This window comes from Eublepharis macularius, chromosome 8, assembly GCF_028583425.1.
Source record: "Eublepharis macularius isolate TG4126 chromosome 8, MPM_Emac_v1.0, whole genome shotgun sequence".
Classification (NCBI taxonomy): Eukaryota; Metazoa; Chordata; class Lepidosauria; order Squamata; family Eublepharidae; genus Eublepharis; species Eublepharis macularius.
In genome coordinates this window covers 42,408,404-42,427,413 of record NC_072797.1, presented here as the reverse complement: position 1 = coordinate 42,427,413, position 19,010 = coordinate 42,408,404, and the positions used below count along the sequence as shown (strand labels likewise).

At 42.6% G+C, this 19,010-nt stretch overlaps 1 protein-coding gene across 1 annotated transcript; it reads left to right on the top strand.

Annotated features, from left to right (window-relative positions):
• The first annotated feature begins 67 nt into the window (after positions 1–67).
• On the top strand, positions 68–18,069 carry UTP15 (UTP15 small subunit processome component). The gene is made up of 13 exons (XM_054986118.1): positions 68–227; positions 1,765–1,915; positions 2,400–2,492; positions 3,207–3,391; positions 4,906–5,084; positions 5,507–5,632; positions 7,337–7,472; positions 9,286–9,370; positions 10,443–10,598; positions 11,448–11,549; positions 13,232–13,365; positions 15,862–15,920; positions 17,506–18,069. The coding sequence occupies exons 2-13, from the start codon at positions 1,826–1,828 to the stop codon at positions 17,697–17,699; spliced, it is 1,539 nt and encodes a 512-aa protein (XP_054842093.1). The 5' UTR covers positions 68–227; positions 1,765–1,825; the 3' UTR covers positions 17,700–18,069.
• Positions 18,070–19,010: the final 941 nt, after the last annotated feature.

Below are 19,010 nucleotides of genomic sequence, written 5' to 3'. Positions count from 1 at the left end.
GAAACCGGAAGTGAATGGACTCCATGGAACTTTTTGACCTTTTCTATCTCTATGGGGAAGCGAACGCCCTTCTAGCGCGCTGGAGGAGCTGGCGGCGGCGCAGCGCTTCTGACGAAGGTCATGACGTGCTCCCTCACCCGGAAGGGGCGCCGTGGTGATGGCGGCTTCCTAGCGAAGCAACGTGACTGTGGATGGCTGAAGAAGGAAGCTAGTACGGGGTTCGGGGGGTAAGTAAGGAGCCTGGTGGTGTAGGCTCGCCAACTCTGGGCTTGTACATTCCTGGAATTTTCGGAGGTGGAGCCTGGAGAGGACGGATTGGCGAGGGAAAGCGACCTCCGCATTTGCTGGATCAGTCCAGGAATTCCTTTTTGCCCAGCCTCCTGTTTCCAAGAGTGGGCAACGGGCCGGGGAGGCAGGGAAGGAGGGGCGTCGCTTCCCTACACGATGTATAATTTTATACACTTGTCATAGGGTTCCACACACACACACTGTAAAAAGCCACCGCGTTAGATTTTTTCTCATGCTCCATCTCCTTGAGCCCTTTGAGCAAGATCTGGTCCAATAGCACCTTAAATACTCTGAAGCTTGAGCCCTTTGCTCTCTCTTTCCCGCACATTTTAAAACTCTGCAATACCTTTTTTGCAGCCCTGTAACGGTCGTTCAAATGAAGCGAAGTCATATGTTTGTATAAATGTGGTATATTAGTAGCAGCTTTGTTTTCAAGTCCTAAAATGGAATTTGTTGTATTTTAACTCACCACACAGTGAGTAAATGTGTTGACATAGTGACTGTGCCCACCACAAACTGAAAATGCTTTCCCTGTTTTAGTCTCTTGTCAGTTCGGATTCCATGGGCTGTATAAGCAGGTTAGGCTTTCTGTCTTCCTTTGACTGGAGTGTGTGTAGTCTGCAAAAATTTGTTCAAACCGCTGCTGGTTCTTTGTGTTTTTGGCTAGAATAGGATTGTCTGAAAATAAGAGACATGTGTTTGAGGTCTGCAGGTTTAAGTATGCTTACTATCAAGGGATGGCTGGCTGTTGTCAACTGAGATTTGTTCAATGACAGTCAATTTACTATTATTAGATAATTGTGCCCAATTTCTGTTTTGTATATTTTCTGTTTGTGCAAACAGAGATTCTTTTCCTCATGAATGTTTCTTAGACTATGATCCTGCAGATATTTTGACTTTAATACTTGACAGTGCAGAATTGTTGAATCACTTAGCTTACATGTGCAACACAGATGGACTTTAGCTTTTGCATTCTAGGTGAAATATTGATCTTAAATTGAAGTATGTACTGTTTTTCATTTTGTTTTATGTATAGAAGTGTAGCTGTATGACTGTAATGTGTACTGCTTATCCCTTTCCTTATTAGTGATTCACTTTTAAAGGCTTCTTTCCCACTGAGACTTAAGGCAGATTACAAAGTATGAAAAGTAATTTAGCCAGGCAACAAAGCCTTTTAATAAACAGTGCAGTAGGATTAGGATTACAGAACTGTAGAAACAGTGAAAATGAAAACAAATCTGACATAACCACAGTAACCACCAAGGAAGTTACACTGGTAGAGGACAATTCAGGAAAATGGGAGAGTAAACGTACAATAAACTGTTCAAAAGAATGTAACTGTCTCTCATAGAAGCGATCTCCTATGTTGTCTCATTATATTACCATTCTAATTCCCTTGTATAAATGCCCATCTGGACATCTCATTATTGGGTGTTTCTTTGTAATTTCATCAGTGTTGTTGTTTGCTTTTTCAAGAGGCTGATATACTTGGAAGATCATATTTTTCTACTAGAGGAAACGTTATTTAAAAGAAATAATGGCTAACTACAAACCTGTCATCGTTCAGTCTTTTCCGAAGCTTGGTGAAAAAGTAACAGAAGATACGTTATACTGGAAGAATTACAAGGTAAGGATGCAGGTTTAGAATAGGGCTATACCCGTGTTGATTTGAAGACATGAGGTTTCTGACTTGATCTTTAATGCTGAAAAGTGTCAAACACTTAAATCCAGAATTGCATTTGACTAGGGCATTTCTGCTAGGTGACAACATTTGATTTTTTTAAAAAAAACACATTTAACACTGATACGCATTTTATCCTAAGTAGTGTTATGGCAGATATGCATCTTTTTTGCAGTGCTGACAGTGCTATTGTATGACAAGTTGCACCTTTCTTATTGATTTCATTGGGCTGAGGATGGTGTAACTCTACATAAGAGTGAACTATAAAAGATAAAACAATGTGTTTTTTAAAAAATCAAAGGGCTTTTACAAGTTTGCAATCTAAAACTTTTAAAAAATATTTAGAGTGATTCTCTCATGCTTTTAAAATATTCTGCTAGTGAAAATGTCTTAAAGGTGAAACGTAAAAAATTGTGCTCCCTTCTTCCAGGCTCCCATTCAGATAAAGGAGTTTGGTGCAGTGAATAAAATTGACTTTTCGCCAATCCGTCCATACAATTATGCTGTTACAGCCTCCTCAAGGGTAAGGATTTAAGATGCAGAAATAAACTGCAAATTTCTGGTGTGGTTACAGAAAAGAAAGACATATTTAAAGGGATAAATGGAACAGAACAAGTACTGCACCGGAAAAGAGCCTTTGTTGGAATCAGGTTGTATATAATCTGTTTCAAAGTTGGTTTGTCTGTTGTTGTATTGTAATATCATCTGAACCCAGGGTAGGGCCATGCAGTTGAACTCAGACTGTATCTCAGCGGCTCTCATTAAGTTCTTGGGCCAAGGTGAAATGTGGTGCAAGTGGCAAGGGGGTTGAGGAAGGACAAAGCCCAAATTCTAGAGTTGGGGTAGTTCCATCTCAGTAGTGTGGCTCATCACAAATCTTTACTTTCTCTCACAAAAGTGAATGGTCACTTTTCATCCTAGTGGGGGTGAGTGGGAACTAAAGTACCACCTTTAGGGACATCATTTTGCCTCCCCCTCCCCTTATCTACCCTGGCTTCATTTCCTTGAGGTTGACCCTGTATGGGGTGCAGTGTCTCTCTTTCTACTGCACATAGTAACTCATTCTGCCCACTTCAGGGACTGCATTGCTGTCTGCTATGTCTTCTACCCTTACCCTCTTAAGGGGCATTTTTCTGGGCATGGATGGACTGTTTCACATCCAGTGTTATATTCTAAGCCTTGTTCATCTGCTTTCCTGATTAATACTTGCTGACAGGTGAAACATATTTTGTTTTAGATTCACATTTATGGCCGATACTCACAGGAGCCTGTGAAAACATTCTCTCGGTTCAAAGATGTCGCATACTGTGCTACATACAGAGATGATGGGATGTTGCTGGCTGCTGGCAGTGAAGAGGGCAGCGTTCGACTCTTTGACATTGGTGGGAGAGCAGCTCTGAGACAGTTTGAAGGCCATACAAAGTAAGAGATCCCAGCATTGTGGTTTCTAGCCTTGTTGTTTTCTGATAAGTTAGGAATGAATGAATGACATGAATGGCTTGTCAGTTGTACCCATTGTGTGTTAATTTAAGCTGTAAGTGTGGTATCATACCTTTACATTTCATGTGTCTGTTGCTGTTTACTCAGCTATTAGAACCATTCTGCAAAGATTAGTATTTTGCTCAAGAGCATAGGTTCTCAATAATTACTGAGTAAGGTAGGCCAGTACCCCCACATTATAGATGGGAGACAAAGAAAATAGTTGCATCCTTAAGGGTCTCTGTTACATTCAGATTTGATCTGGGGACTGTGTTTCATGCTGTTGATTATTAAATTTGAAATGCACTTATATTCTTCCTGGGATTATTGAAAGATTGATTTAACAATTATAGTTTCTCAGGGATAATTGGGTTAAAAGGAATGTTGTCCACATGGAAAATCAAGCAACACAAACTCAAGAAAATATGTCTTCTGTGCTGGATGTTACAGTGTGGGAAAGTAGGAAATTGCACATAACTTTTTTGTAAATTCATCATGGTCCCTTGTAGGCAGGAAACTATTATGCACTTTTCATTCTTCAGAAGTTTTCTAAACAGATTTCAGTCTGCTAAATGCCTGGATCTGGCTAGAAAGTTCTTGTACACAGGCTTTCCCCCCAGTCATTTCTCATATTTGGCAATGAACATTAATCAAAAGACTGGATATACAAATAAGTATTTGCAGGGGCTAATATGGAACATACTGGGCAGTGTCTTCCATCCCATGAAGTGTGACCTGAAGCCTCTGGGTCATAGGCCAGCCTTCCCTAATGGCTGCCCCTCTCTTTATGTTGTTCTATTTCTCTCCTCCTTGCCAAATTTTTCATGTTTTTTTCTCCCCCTCCCTTTTGTAACAATAATAGTGGTGGGAGCCATCCAGTAACTAGTAATTTTACAGGTATACACATTTTCCTATGTAGAATAATATTTCTGTGGTAAAATCCACATTTGTGAAGTGGCTCTTATAAGAACCAACTCGAGTGCTTAATCTGAGGCAAGGCTTTGACTTGTATTTTGGAAACTAAGACCTGACCTTGGAAACAGTATGTTCCATGTCACACATTAGTTAATACTTTTCTTCACTGCATATGCACGTTGATTGATAAAGAATCAAGTAAAATGTATCCTAATGCTTATAGAGTTTGTTTCTTAGAGGGTATAAGAGAGTAATGGCGAAGAAGAGGGTGGTCAAAGGCTGGAGTCGAAGGCTCATATGCAAAGGCTGTGTACTTTGGCATGCCACTTGCTTGGGGTTCATAGTAGGATGGGATGTTTGTTAGTTTCTCAAAAACATATGGTTGACCACTGTAGAAAATGGAATGCTGGAATGGATGGGTACCAAGGTCATATTTACCTAGGGCTGACTCTGAATGGATCACTGTACCAAATAAATTTGTTCTTGTGGGTCATCATATCCAAAAGTCTGGGAACCACTGACTTTGGGCCTTGATTTTTTAGGGCAGTACATGTAGTGGGCTTTCTATCTGATAAATACCGAATAGTATCTGGAGCAGATGACTACACATCCAAGGTGTGGGATGTTTCTTCCGCATCAGAAATAATCAATTATAGAGAGCACACAGACTACGTGAGATGCGGGTGCACTAGTAAATTGAACGCAGATCTCTTTGTAACAGGTTTGTGCATTTGTTTTATATTTACTGTGTCAATTACTACTCATCCATTACATGTACTTTCTCTGCGTGGATCTGTTGCTGCTTACTCATAAAAGGATCCTCTGCGTTGCTGCTCCTTACTGCATTTTATTCCATTCCCCTCTGTTCCTGAGTATTTTGTTTGAGATTTTTGCATATCTGATTGTGTTCTAGTAGGCCAGATTGGCTGCTTCAGCTGATTTCTTTTTCTAGCTTCTGTTTCGTTTTTAATTTCTCTAACTCTAAAATATGATGCTGTCTAAAATGATGCTGTTATTTAAAGCACTGATAAAATGCAGTTTTTAAAATCCAACACAGTGTATTCCAGTGTACCTAGAGCACCATCCTATTATTTAATATCCATGAAAGATTTAAACATTTTCTTTCTCTGGGATGCCCTTTAGGCTCATATGATCATACTGTGAAAGTGTTTGATACCCGCACAGAAAAAAGTGTCATTACGATAGAACATGGGCAGCCAGTGGAGAGTGTTAACCTCTTTCCTTCTGGAGGTCTTCTTGTGACTGCAGGTATGTCATCAAACAGCCAGGCTTCCTCTTCTCTTTTGCTGTTGCATTACTGTTTGCTTTTATTTCTGTCTTCAGAGACTTCTTATCTGATTGGTAGTGCAGGCAACATTGACCAAAACATTGTCATAAGTTGTGCATCACTCATGCCTGGCTGCCTAAGTTCCAGAAGGGTCTGGGTTGTATCTTCTGAGAATTGTCTGCACAGTGTGTGACAGCTCACAAGGAGCCTGGTATGCCACCTGTTTTCTCTGCCTATCTGGGACTATAAAGGGGTTGTTTAGCATATATTCCCCCCAACAGCTTGCTTTAGGTTACAGTTGACTTGGTGTGGGTTACAAGTTTTGTATATTCTCCAATCAGGAAGTACATTTATGGACAGAACATATGGATGTCTGTTCCCATACTCTGATGATCAGTCCATGTGTACCTACATATTTATTTATGTCATTTATAGTCCACCTTTCTCACTGAGACTCAAGGTGGATTACATAGTGCGAGATTAGTACAGTCAGTATCAGCAACATTTCAGTAAACAATGCCATAGGGTAAATAAATGCAAGTTTACAAAGACATAACATTAGCAAAAATCCAATACAGAGTTGAAGAAATGCTGAAACAGAGTATAAACAATTCTAGGAATGACATTTGATAACATAGAACTACCCAGTAGGATCATACATAAATCAACAAGAAGCAAATAGGAGCATATACTTAAAACAACCAATAGTACGTAAGGCAATATTTTATTTATTATTTATTTGATTTGATTTATACCCTGCTCTCCCCACAAATGGGCTCAGGGCAGCTCACAACATCCATAGGATACAATAAATTTATCATAAACTGTAAAATCAGTAGCAATCTTAAAACAGTCGTTAAAATAGTCCAGGCGCCTTATACATAGGCTACTTAGATAAACAATTGGGAGTATGCATATAGGCCATAATATATGGGCATAACACATGGCCGAGCGCAGTCACAGAAATGTTGGTGGTCTTAGGTGGAGGGGGGAGGGACACCTGCTGGTCCTCAGCCAAAGGCCCAGTGGAACATCTCCATTTTACAGACCCCATGGAACTGTAACAGGTCCTGCAGGGCGTGGATCTCCAATGGGAGAGCGTTCCACCAGGCTGGGGCCAGGGCAGAAAAAGCCCTGGCCCTGGCGAGGCCAGATGGGTGTCCTTCAGGCCGGGGACCACCAGGAGTTGCTTGTCTGCAGAGCGCAGTGCCCTACAGGGAACATAATGGGTGAGGCAGTCCCAGAGGTAGGCTGGTCCCAGTCCATGAAGGGCTTTAAACACCAAGATTAACACCTTGAACTGGATACGGAACTCCACTGGGAGCCAGTGCAGCTGGCACAGCACAGGATGAATGTGCGCTTGAATTGGCATTCCGGTCAGAACGTGTGCCGCTGCAGTTCTGGACCAGTTGTAACTTCCAGGTCAAGCCCAAGGGCAGCCCAGTGTAGAGTGAGTTGGAATAGTCTAGCCTGGAGGTGACTGTTGCATGGATTACTGTAGCCAGGACCTGGAGTGAGAGAGAGGCTGCCAGTGAACTCTGTGGTCCTTAACTTGTTAGTGAAGCATCTCTTTGAGACCACCTCCCTACAACCACACTTGTAAACTGACTTTGGCTGAACCCAGATCAAAGTTTGTGACTGTTCTTAATGTAAATTTGTGCAAATTAAAAGTCTCTCTCTTACAGGTGGCCGGTATGTTAAAATCTGGGATCTCCTTAAAGGAGGGCAGTTACTTGTATCCTTGAGGAATCACCATAAAACTGTAACCTGTTTGTGTCTGACGAGCTCTGGTCAGAGGCTGCTGTCTGGCTCACTGGATAGGTTTGTACTTCTTCCCATTTATCTTCCTAGCTTTTTATGAGATAACAATTTTATGCGTGGTGCTCTGCATATCCTGCAATTGTATTTTGTCTGTGCAGAATGAATGAAGCATTAGGTGCACAAGTCAACATCTGAAGAAGGTCAGGACTTGCTCTCTCCCTTTCTTGAAAAGGCTCAGTTTATAAATATGAACAATGCTTGATAAATATCTGGGGTGGCTATAGAAGTCAGAGGATGAGGCTTAATGCTTTAAATACAGATTCTTGCCTTTCCTTGCTGGGAACTCCCTTAGACCGAGGTTTCCCTGGAAAGCAGCCTGCTAATTGGTTGTGAACATCTGGACTGACCTGCTGAGAAGTTGCCCTTCCTGCTCCATTCTAGCACAATAACAAAGTAACAGGGTGGAAACTCTGGAAAATACCTTATAGCAAACTATGTAGTGTCCAAGCAATCTAGCACATAAGGAGGAGATTCAAAGAAATATCACTGGGAAATTATTGTACTAAGGAAGCCAACAAACGGCTTCATAGAAAGAAGGTTTATTATAGGAAAAAAGAGAAAATGGTGGGTGGATTCAAAAGGGGTAGGAAAGAGGACAAAATAGAAAACATAGGGAAGGACACACTATCACACAGCACAGTGTCTCAAATAACAGCAATTGTTTGGCTAGCTCAGCTAAGTACACTTTACCTAGATTGTAGCAAGTTCCTCTGAGTGTGTATGGAGTCCTTTGCAGTTCCAAGATAGTGGAGGAGTCTTTAAGCCTGGCCAATGGGTCTTGGGATCGCCAGATGTTCCAAAGAAAAGTCCAGCGCTCCCAGACATTTATGGGCCATGGAGTCTGACCTAAGCCAGCCTCCTCGGTGAGATTGATTAGCAGATCTAGCCAATCCCAAGTGTCTATCTCTGATGTCATACTACTGCTGTCTATCAGAGATGATCCTGCCATATTAATGGTTCTGCACTTCCATGACAAAAGAGGGTCTGGCCCGAGCCAATTGTCCTTTGTCAAAAAAGAATTGGCCAGGATCAGAGAAGAGAGAATTAATTATGCAAATACATGTTTTGTACACTTGATACACATAGGCTTCTAGGCATAAAATTTAGGTTAACCTTGGCAGGCAGTATGATATGCCTTGACAGGCATCCAACCATTCTGCCTGCTTGTCATTCTTTCTATATGTAGGCACAGCAATTAAGCAACATTGAAGCTCTCTGCATTTCAGTGCGATCTTCTTTGATACAGTAGTAAGCACAAACTGGGACACACCTTGTCGTTCAGTCAACAGCTGTTGCTGGGCATGCTCCTTATTTATTTATTGCATTTCTAGACCGATCTCCCCGTCAGACGGGCTCAGGGCAGTGTGACAACATACAATTAATAACATACAGTTTAGAAACAATAAAAACATTATAAATAAACATTAGAACACTATTCCATATGCAATAAAAATTTCTCAATTGGCGGATATAAATAGGGGGAGCAGACTTGCTCAAAAACTTTTTAAATCACATGCACCTCCTTGAATCTCCTCTTTTGTTCTGTTTCAATTTGGAAAGAGCAGTTTGCACTGCCTGATGAGAATCTTAAGTTGCATGATACAGGTTTGCCTGCTGGAAACCTTTTATTCACCTCCCAGTATATTAGCAGGTGCTTATGTACAGATTTGAGCTCTCTTGATTTTCTTAAGATCTTCCTTCACTTCTCAAACCTTGACAAGCTATTAGCAGCAGTCTGATCAAATTAGATTCCTGTGAAATTCTTTGGAGATGTCACCTAACTACTCACTAAGCTATCTTTTTATCTGTGTAGGCACGTGAAGGTATACAGTACAACATCCTACAAGGTGGTTCACAGCTTTCTCTACGAAGCATCCATCCTCAGTCTTGCATTAGCAGTACGTAAGACGATAAGGCTTCTGGTCACTGAGAAGTATCTTTAAAACGCATGTATTCTGGGTTGCCTTGTGGGTGGCACATCCTGTTCAAGTGAATGGTGCTTGCGCAGGGGCACTTCTTGCTGCATGGGACGTCATTCATTGGCTTGGCACGTGCTGTGGTGTTATCCATGACATTGCACCGCTCAGCTGTATTTCCACTGTCCAATTAGTTCTGCATTTATGCCTGCTGTTGGAAATTTAGTGTTGCCACACACCCCAAGTAATGCAGCAATGTCTGCGTGTCTGGTTATTTTAAATAGTTTGGTGCTTGCAAAGTATGTGAGGAGCAAGTGCAGTTTTCAGAAAAGGATTCTATCCAGTTTTGTTCTATCTTGTGTATCCACTCATTGGGATAGGTAGCCAAGTGATTAAGATGCAGGATTGTATCTTGGAAATTGTTAGTTGGAATATTTTTACCAAAGTTACATGCAAGGTACCTTAATTGTGAGAAAGTTAAAGATCTTTGATGCTGACCACACTTCATTCCCTTGGACGTGAGCCATACACTTGCTACACTTGGTCACTTTGCTGGTTTTAATTTTGAAATTGCTTCAGACAAAGGTGCACCCTTTTACTGCCCCCCTTTAGAGAGAATGTTCTAGATTTTTTAAGGCAATTATTCTGTAATCTAAATGGGTGTTTTTTAAATGGGGCAAACAAAGCATGACCAGTTCCAGGTTTAAGGGGAAGTAGTTCATAAGCAGAATTTTCCAGGCCCCGTCCCTGGCATCTTGAGTAGCAGATGTTGGGAATGATCTTTACCTGCATCATCTGTTTGTTCTCTTGGATTAATATCTTGCATTTCTTCCATCATGGAATAATGCAGCATACACACCTTAGTTCCCAGGAGATCTTCCGTCCAGACCCCAGAGCTGCACCATGTGCCTCTGGGGAACCACAGAGTACAGTGTTTATAGCTCAATGGACCAGTGTTTGGGCTTGGCATATGGCAGCTTCATAGGGCAATGTGTCATAAATAATCCCTGAACTATAATTCCAAGTCAGCAAACCTCTTTCCTCTTCATTTTAGCCTGAGGATGAAACCCTAGTGGTTGGCATGACAAATGGAATATTGAACGTTAAACATCGAAAACATGAAGAAAGACAGCCTCTTCGAAGGCCGAGTAGGAGGAGGAGGCCCACATACCGAACTTTTGTGAAAGGAAGGAACTACATGCCACAGCAGGTACGGGGTTCAGGATGCGCAGATCAGATCTTGTCTTCTGATCGCAATTTTAATAAACACAGGAAGTTTGTAATACAAGTGAATTGTCCTTTTCTCACATTCACAGTGTGTGCTTCGGCGTTCCTTGTTTTGTCACTTTACACTGTTGCTCCTCTTTCTAATATTCAATTTTAATAATAACTGTGCTTGTATACCGCTCTTCTAGACAGATTAATGGCCCACTCACAGAGGTGAACAAGGTCGGTGTTATTATTATCCCCACAATACAGCTGGGGCTGAGTGGCTTACCCAAGGCTACCTGCTGAGCTCATGGCAGGAGTGGGATTTGAACCAGCAGAGTTCTGATTTTCAACTCAGCCACTTAACTGTTATTCTACAGCAGCTCTCTGATACAGCAAAACAGCAAGATTTCATGGTACATGAGGCCTACAATAGTTAGCTGATTAGATCTATACATTAAAAAGCCTTTTGATTGCTTGAAAAGATGCCCCCAATTAATTAGATTTTTTAAAACAGTTTTAATACAGGTGCTTATAAAATCTGGGATAGGTGCTACAGTCTTAGGTGTTTTTTCTTCTTTCTCACACGATCATAAAGTGATCACCCTAGAAATGATCTATATTTTCTCAAATGTGCTTTTAACTGTCTACATGGACTGTTAGCAATACAAGCAGTGCAATTTGGGAAACTTGGGTTCAAATCCCTGTTTAGCCTGGAAGTTCACTGGGTGAACTCTTTCAGCCAATTCTACCTCATGACCCTATTGTGAGGATAAAATGGAGAGAACTACAGAGAGCAGTCTGAGCTCCTCAGTGGAAGGGTCACGAACTGTCATATTTTCCTTTTTAGGAGGATTTCTTTGTCACTAAGCCTGTAAAAAGACATCTGAAAAAGTATGACCAACTTTTGAGAAGTTTCCAGGTTTCGAAGGCCCTGGATGCTGTCCTTCAGGTAAGGTAATGTTGCTTGGGTGTTCATTTGGGATACATAATTGAGCAAGCGGTAAAATTCTCAGACCGGCCATTCTCTGGTCTCTAAAGGTTTGTGCTCTGCTTCGTATGCAGCACAGTCCTGAAGGCTGCCATAGTGGAGACTACTGGCCACCAGTGTAACAGTGGCACCATTGGTCTGTTCCCTAATGGGAACCCACACAGGCTGGTGATCAGGCAAACACTCTTGCTGTGGGGACTGCATGGGCTTTGACTCCACTGGTGGCCTGAGCAGCCATGTTGATAGGCCTACAAAATATCACAGGGATATGATGGAATGGCTGTGATGGGCGGGGGGCAGGGACCAACCAGGTACAGCGTGGGAGCCACAGGACTGGCTCTGAGGCCACAGTGGGCAGAGGGGAGGGGCTATGTGTCACAGGTCCAGAGACCGCCACCAATTAGAACAGAAACAGCAGCACAGAAAACTAGGGCAAGGGGGCCTCATTACCCTCATCTCTTGTAGCAGTTCTATGTAGGTCCACCCAGAAATTATGCGATGGGGCCGATGCCCAAGAAAGTGTACTGTGCTCTTCAGGCTAGCGAGGTCTGCGCTCCACCTGAGTAGAGTTGCTGGAGTGTAGACTGGATCTTGGAGCTGCGGGCAGGGAATTGGGGTGGAATGCAGGGCTTGCACCTAGTATATCTGTTGATCCTTTTCAACCTTCAGTCTAAATTGGCTGTGAGGTAATCTGGCTCACCTGCATCTGCTGGCAGGTGTTAAGGCTCCTGAGATTGAGCTGTGTCTTGGCCAGGATCCTGCAAAGCAAAACGACTCCCAGAGCCCTGTCCTGGGTCCAGACTGGGATTGCGTGCTGCCAGTCTGGCACTCTGCCTCCTTTGTGCTACCTCAGCCTGGGCCTTCTATTGATACTGCTCTTGTGGAGTGGGAGTGGGTCCTGTGGGCCTACAGGCCCAGATGGTGGCCTCTGGAGCTGCTGGAGCGTGGGTGGCAGGTGCCACTGCAGTTAATCTACCAATAATGCTGAGAAAAGCACAAAATTCCACAGCCTAGTTATCTCTCACCAACAACCATTATGGTTGTTTCTTGCTGCATGTGCACATTTTAAGGAGGAGTGGAGCTAAGAAATACTCATACCCATTCCATATTCTATATTTGATGCATAGTGGTTATATTTTACAGTCAAAGAGTCTTGTAAGGCCTGGCCATATGTGTAAATGTAATCCACCTTCACACATCTGTGCATTGGCATATGTGCTCAACTCATTTTTTTTGTGTCCCTTTCCCATATGTTTCTGCTCTCATGTCCTTCAACTGCTTGTCTCATGTACCTCTTTCTACCACTTCTGTTTAGGGCTTGTGCCACTGCTGCATGATCAACCACGCACTGGAGTATGGGATATTACGCTTAAAACTTCTTGTGTTGGTTGAGGGTTCAGGTTCATATTGCATGCAATTTAGTTGCTGGTCCATGGCTTTTCTAATACCTCATAGCTGTGGCCTCCAACACTTTGGGAACCTAAGACTGGGCACAACAGGATACCCCAAAAAATGTCTTTGGAATGTAAACTGTTACATTTGGAATGAGCTCCTTTTCCCATATGGGCCAACAGGAAGTTTGACTAGTCTAAAAGTGTCTCGTCAGCTGGAAGGGTGCCCTGTTGAGTATTTTGTGCTTCCAGGGTCCTGTGCGATCGAACCCACCGGAAGTCACAGTTGCTGTCATGCAGGAGCTGAATCGCAGAGGCACGTTGAAAAACGCTCTTGCGGGACGAGATGAGAAACAGCTCAGTGTCCTCCTTGCTTTCTTGATAAGGTAATGCCAAGGCAATGCTCTCTGAGCCAAAATGAGGCAGTGAATTTTGTTCTCACAATTAAGAGTTTCAATAGAGGCTTGGAAATGTTTGACAGGTTCTTTCATGACCAAAGGAGAGGGGTGGGGGGAGAGAGAGAGAGAGAGAGACTGGGAGACTGAGAGCGACTGGGATCTGGAAGCTGGTGTTTGGCAGCCTCAGCATTTACACACATTTAATAGAAGCTCCCTCTCTAAATTAGAAGGCTGCAGCCAGATAATGGGTTGGATGGATCACACCAGCATGGAACATTCAGCTCTCTTCCTCCCTCTTCTCCTTGCTTTTTGGTCGTTGCTTCTTGAGGGTGGCTGTCAAAATGATTATGTCAGTCCCTGGCAGTTAGGTCCCCAAGTTCTCCACAGTTAACACACAGGTGTTCCAGTTGAAGTAACTTTATTAGAGATCCATTCAGTACAAGGTGCATAGACAGTGGAATTGGCAGAAGTGACATATATGGGGCTAGCAATGTTAGTTATAGGGAATCTTCCCGCCTTTGGGAAAGAAGACTGTTAACGGTGGCATGGGGGTTGGGGTTGGGTGGGACATTGTTTTAGAGTAGACAGTGAGAAAGATGAACTTATCTTTGGTTCTCAAGAAGGATACATTGCAAGCCAGTTTCAGCTGACAGTCAAGGATGCTGGCTCAGCGTAACGAGAAAGTGAAAGTACACATTGGCAAGATAACCTACTGACACTGCAGCAATAAAGGACTCTCTATACTCTCAGAGACCAAGGACCAGAGGCTAATATACATTCATGACTAGAGGTGGACAGGAACTGGGAAAACCACATGGACCGCTGGTTCGTGGTCCGTTGATTTCGACAGACCACGAACTTTTAATGGACCTGCACAGTTTGTGAACCGATTCATGATTCATCACTTCCTGGGGTCCTGGCTCCACCCCCTTCACACCCAAAGAGCCCATACTTTTAGAGAATCTTCAGCATCCTCTCCTCCAGCCACCCTCCAAGTTTGGTCAGGATTGCATTTCGGATGTCCAAGTTACAGACCCCCAAAGCGGCCGCCCCCAGGAAACTTCCAGTAGATACTGGAGTCACAAATGCCAATTGATTTGCATTGGCTAGTTGCACCAAAAAGTTGCAATGATGCAAAATCAAATCTCCTCACTCACCACACAGACACCTTCCCAGGCATTGCCCAAGGAATTAATCCTTGCTTCTTGTGCACAATGTCCCACCCTCCCTTGCTGACTGGGGGCTCTTTGCTTGGCAGACAGAGCCGCCTATCAAGGTTTTGAGGGCTAAGATTGGCTGCAGAAAGTCCCTTGCAGAGCTGGGGGCTCTTTGCTCGGCAGGCAGAGCTGCCTATCAAGGTTTTGAGGGCTAAAATTGGCTGCAGAACGTCCCCACCCTCCCTTGCAGACTGGAGGCTCTTTGCTTGGCAGGCAGAGCTGCCTATTAAGTTTTTAAGAGCTGCAAAAGGTCTGCAGATGTGTCCTCCATTGCCTAGGGAATTGATAGATTGATGCCAGAATGTCTGGACTCACAGACAAGGGACCAACTGGCCCAGATGGAGCAAAATTTGTGAAAAAGGTGAGTCCACAACCTGTGTGACTGTGAACCACGAAGTGAGCTGGACTGTGCAGAATTTTGGTCTGTTTTCTGGACTGTGCCCATCTCTATTCATGATGGATATGCAGGCGGCATATATGACAGTTTAGGTGACAATAAAAGCCCAAATTAACAGAATGTCTGTCAGAGTCTGACAGCGTAATCCTAAACAGAATTACTTCAGTCTAAGCCCATTGAAATCAGTGGGCTTAGACTAGAGTACCTCTGCATAGGATTGCACTGTTAGTTGTAGATGTAGCAACTGTAAGTAAGCCTCTTTGGCTCGCTCGCCTTCCCATAAGAACGGAAGAGCAGCCTTGTTGGATCGCACCAGGGGGCCTTCTAGTCCAGCATCCCGTTTCACAGATGAACCAACAGGGCATGGAGGCGAAGGCCATCCCTTGATGCCCAGGGGCTTACTGCAGCTGAAGGCGGAGGTGGCCTTTATTCATCCTGGCCAGTAGCCGTTGATGAATCTCTCCTCCATGAATTAATTCCAGATCATCCTTGTTTGCTCCCTGCCTTCCTGTTAACCTAATTCTACATCTCGACTTTGTGCCAGCTCTGCTTTCTCCACGAGTCTTTGGTCAATTCCAGGACTCCGCAGCTGCTGCTGTTCCCTCAGGTCCCTGCTATTGAATCACAGTCTGCTCCCCAGCTCTTGCCCTACAGCATTCCCCTCTTGGTCTGAAGCGTGTGAGATTTTTTTGCCTTGCTTTGTTTAGAAAACTAAGCAAATGGAGGTGCCTTTTTTTTTTTAGCCAGTGCTTTGCTGACTTGTTTTTGCTTGTTGTGAGGGGTTTTTTTTGGATGCAGTGGAGGGCCGAAGCTAAACTTCCTGAGTTGGAGTGTGGAGGTTAACATCAGGCTTTTGAATTCAATTTTCAGGCATGTGACTGACGCAAGATTTGCTCCTGTGCTGATAAATGTTGCAGAAATGATTATAGGTAAGCATGAGGTTCCAACAGCACTAGTTTTGACTCATGCCTAGGTAGCCGGAAGCATGCCTTTTTGTATTAGTCACAAGGGAGGGTGGCAGTCAAAATGGTAAAAAAAAAGAAAGCTTGTATATATTGATTTTATTACGTATTTAGACAGTTTCTGTGTCATCTTTTCAGTATACTTGCTTGAGATGGCTTAACCAAATAAAACATTAAAAATGGCATAATAAAAGTTAACTATTAGAAAACCTAGCCAGGGCATCAAGGCAGCATAACATTCCATATTTATGTGAAAGGAAGGCAACTCTGTATGTGGCAACAGCCCCTCCCCCCAATAAAGCTATAAACACATAAAAGTTTTTTACTGGACATAACAGTAACTTTTGTGCAAATGTAAAAGATGCTACAGCATGAACAAATGAAATCCTGCCCTCAAGTCATAGCTGATATAGGGTGACCCCCCCCCCCCGGGCGGGGTTTTCATGGCAAGAGACTAACAGAGGTGGTTTGTCATTGCCTGCCTCTGCAACCCTGGTCTCCCATCTAATTACTAACTAAGGCCGACCGTGCTTAGCTTCTGAGATCTAACAAGATCAGGCTCTCCTGGGCTCTCCATACATAGAAATGAACTAATTCCTGCATTGGAATCAATACTGTAATAAAAATCTCAAATGAGAGTCTCAAAACAGATCCTAGGCTAAAAAGAAGACTATAAAAATTATGTTAAAAGATCAAACCCTTAATTTAAAGGCCTGAGTTAAAATAAATGTTTTGCCCTGGCACCTAGAAGAGAGGAAGGTACACACTAGATGAGCCTCAAGGGAAGGGTGTTCCACAGGCAAGGCACTGCAGAAAAAACCCTCTCTCTAGTTGCCACCTGCCTTGCCCCTGCAGATGGGAGCACAGAGAGCAGGGCTTGCGAGGAGTATCTTAACTGGTGAGCTGGACAGTATGGGAGGAGAGGGTCCTACAAGGGTCCTGGTCCCAAGCCAGTTAGAGCCTTAAAGGTAAGAACCAGCACTTTCAATTGTGCCAGAACCAGGTGGGCAACCAGTGCCTCTTACTTGGAGTCACAGAGTGTCAAGAATTTACCACTGCCTAATGCCTATCCTTGCAGCAGTTAAACCCTGAAATTTGCCTTTAAAAAAGTGTATATGGAGATAAAAAACAGGATTGTCAGGGAACTCAATTCAGCACAAAGTATCAAATGCTTCTTGTTCATTCTCAGAACTGTGAAACAGACTCAGACCTCACTGTTGTATAATAAATAGAATGTAAACCTTTGCATTTAGCAGAACCAGTATTATCCATGCCAATAAAAAGCCTTTCTTTCCTTGGTGAGGCTCCCCATTTGTTTAAGAAGAATCTGGTTGCTCCTTGGAGACTAATTGAAATGATTTTCTTTAAAAGGCATGAGCCTATTGCCTGCCTACGAATCACATGTTGCAGTTGCCTGTGAAAACTCTGTTGTACTTGAAATTATTTTGTTGACAGTCATAGTGGTGCACCTGGATTCCCTGTGCTTAGAAGAAATGCTACAGTCTGTTAAGCAAGAAGTTCCATTAATGTGTGCTTTTTCCATCCTTGCCAGATATCTACATGCCTGTGGTTGGACAATCTGCAGTTGTTGATAAGCAGTTTCTAAAACTTCAGAATATTATAGAAAAGGAGATTGATTATCAGGAAGAACTGCTAGAAGTATTAGGGATGATGGATGCACTCTTTGCTACTATGGCAAGAAAAAAGCCTAGTTCCCTGGAAGAGAACAAACTGGATAGTCTATAGATGAAATCCTCAAACAATGTCAATAATGGGCGGGTTCACCAGAGACTGTATTGCATTTGACTCTCATTTTCTCCAGTGATACTGGAAAGCCTGACATACAACAGGAAAAAAAGTCAAAGGATGCATCCCACTGGTGACTGTAGAAAGAAGAAGAAAAGACCCCTTTGGAATGATTTTTCAGATTGTTTTATTGAAAAGCTATTTAAAATATTTCATGCCAGTGTTGTATAATGTTTACTATATGAATCCATTTAACTCAGTCTTAGGAACACATAAATACCAGTAGCTTCATTTTATTTTCTCAGATTTCTTGAGGAGCCTTCTGTTAAATTCCCAGGTTTTGGAATAAATATGGCATGAATTTTACAAAACTAAACTGTGTTGTTTTCTCTTTTAATTCTCTTGCACAAAGCCATTTGTGGTGAGTCAAACCTGATTTGATACGAGCAGACAAAGTATGTGTTAGTGTTATTCTGGAAGAATATGAAGGTTTCTGGTGGATTGTCACCAGAATCCTTGCATCGTGCATCTTTGTTCCCACAATATCTAGTTTTCGTAGTTAATACTATTTGGAAATAAAATAGGCTTTGTGGAGTATATTTTCCTTTGAAAATAACTTTAAATCCCAAGGATGAAGCTCTAACATCAACATAGACTTGGGCTACATTCTTTCTTATTCTAGCTCATTAAAACAAGTGTTGCAAGTTGGCTAAACATGTAAAGTTGATAAACGTCTTTTTTCCATCACATGATATTCTCTGTCAGCCAAACACGGTGATTTTTAAAAAGTTTCTAAACCAAGTGTTGAGTCTTGTATAATGTTGCCAGGAACATCTCGTGGCTTATCAAAGTTTTTCTTTTTTTACTGCCAGATTCATGAGAAATTTAAATTTTTAGTATGTACTGTACTATTGTGCTTCAGCAAGCAAGATATAGAATGTTGAGCCTTGTAGATTTTTGTGTACCACAGTAGGAATATTGCTACCTTTAGAAAAACAATTACAGATAAAGTACATTCTTAAGAAAGAGGAAAAGAGCTAATGTGTAGTTTAAAACTAATAGTAGTAGTAGTAACTGCACTTATATACCGCTCTTCTAGACAGATTAGTGCCTCATCCTGAGCGGTGAACAAGTTAGTGTTGTTATTATTCCCACTATACAGCTGGGGCCAAGGCCACCTACTGAGCTCATGGCAGTAGTGGGATTTCAAACAAGTAGAGTGCTGATTTGCAGCCAAACCACTTAGCAACTATGCTACAGCAGCTCTGGCAATCTGGCTTGGATCCAATGGACTGTTATTGTGGGCAGAAA

What these genes read in the sequence shown, in the direction of transcription:
- UTP15 (XM_054986118.1), top strand. Translation starts at nt 1,826, where the DNA reads ATGGCTAACTACAAACCTGTCATCGTTCAGTCTTTTCCGAAGCTTGGT. An exon ending in CTGTCTGGCTCACTGGATAG is followed by an intron (nt 7,473 to 9,285) that starts GTTTGTACTTCT and finishes TTATCTGTGTAG; the next exon opens with GCACGTGAAGGTATACAGTA. An exon ending in CCCTGGATGCTGTCCTTCAG is followed by an intron (nt 11,550 to 13,231) that starts GTAAGGTAATGT and finishes TTGTGCTTCCAG; the next exon opens with GGTCCTGTGCGATCGAACCC.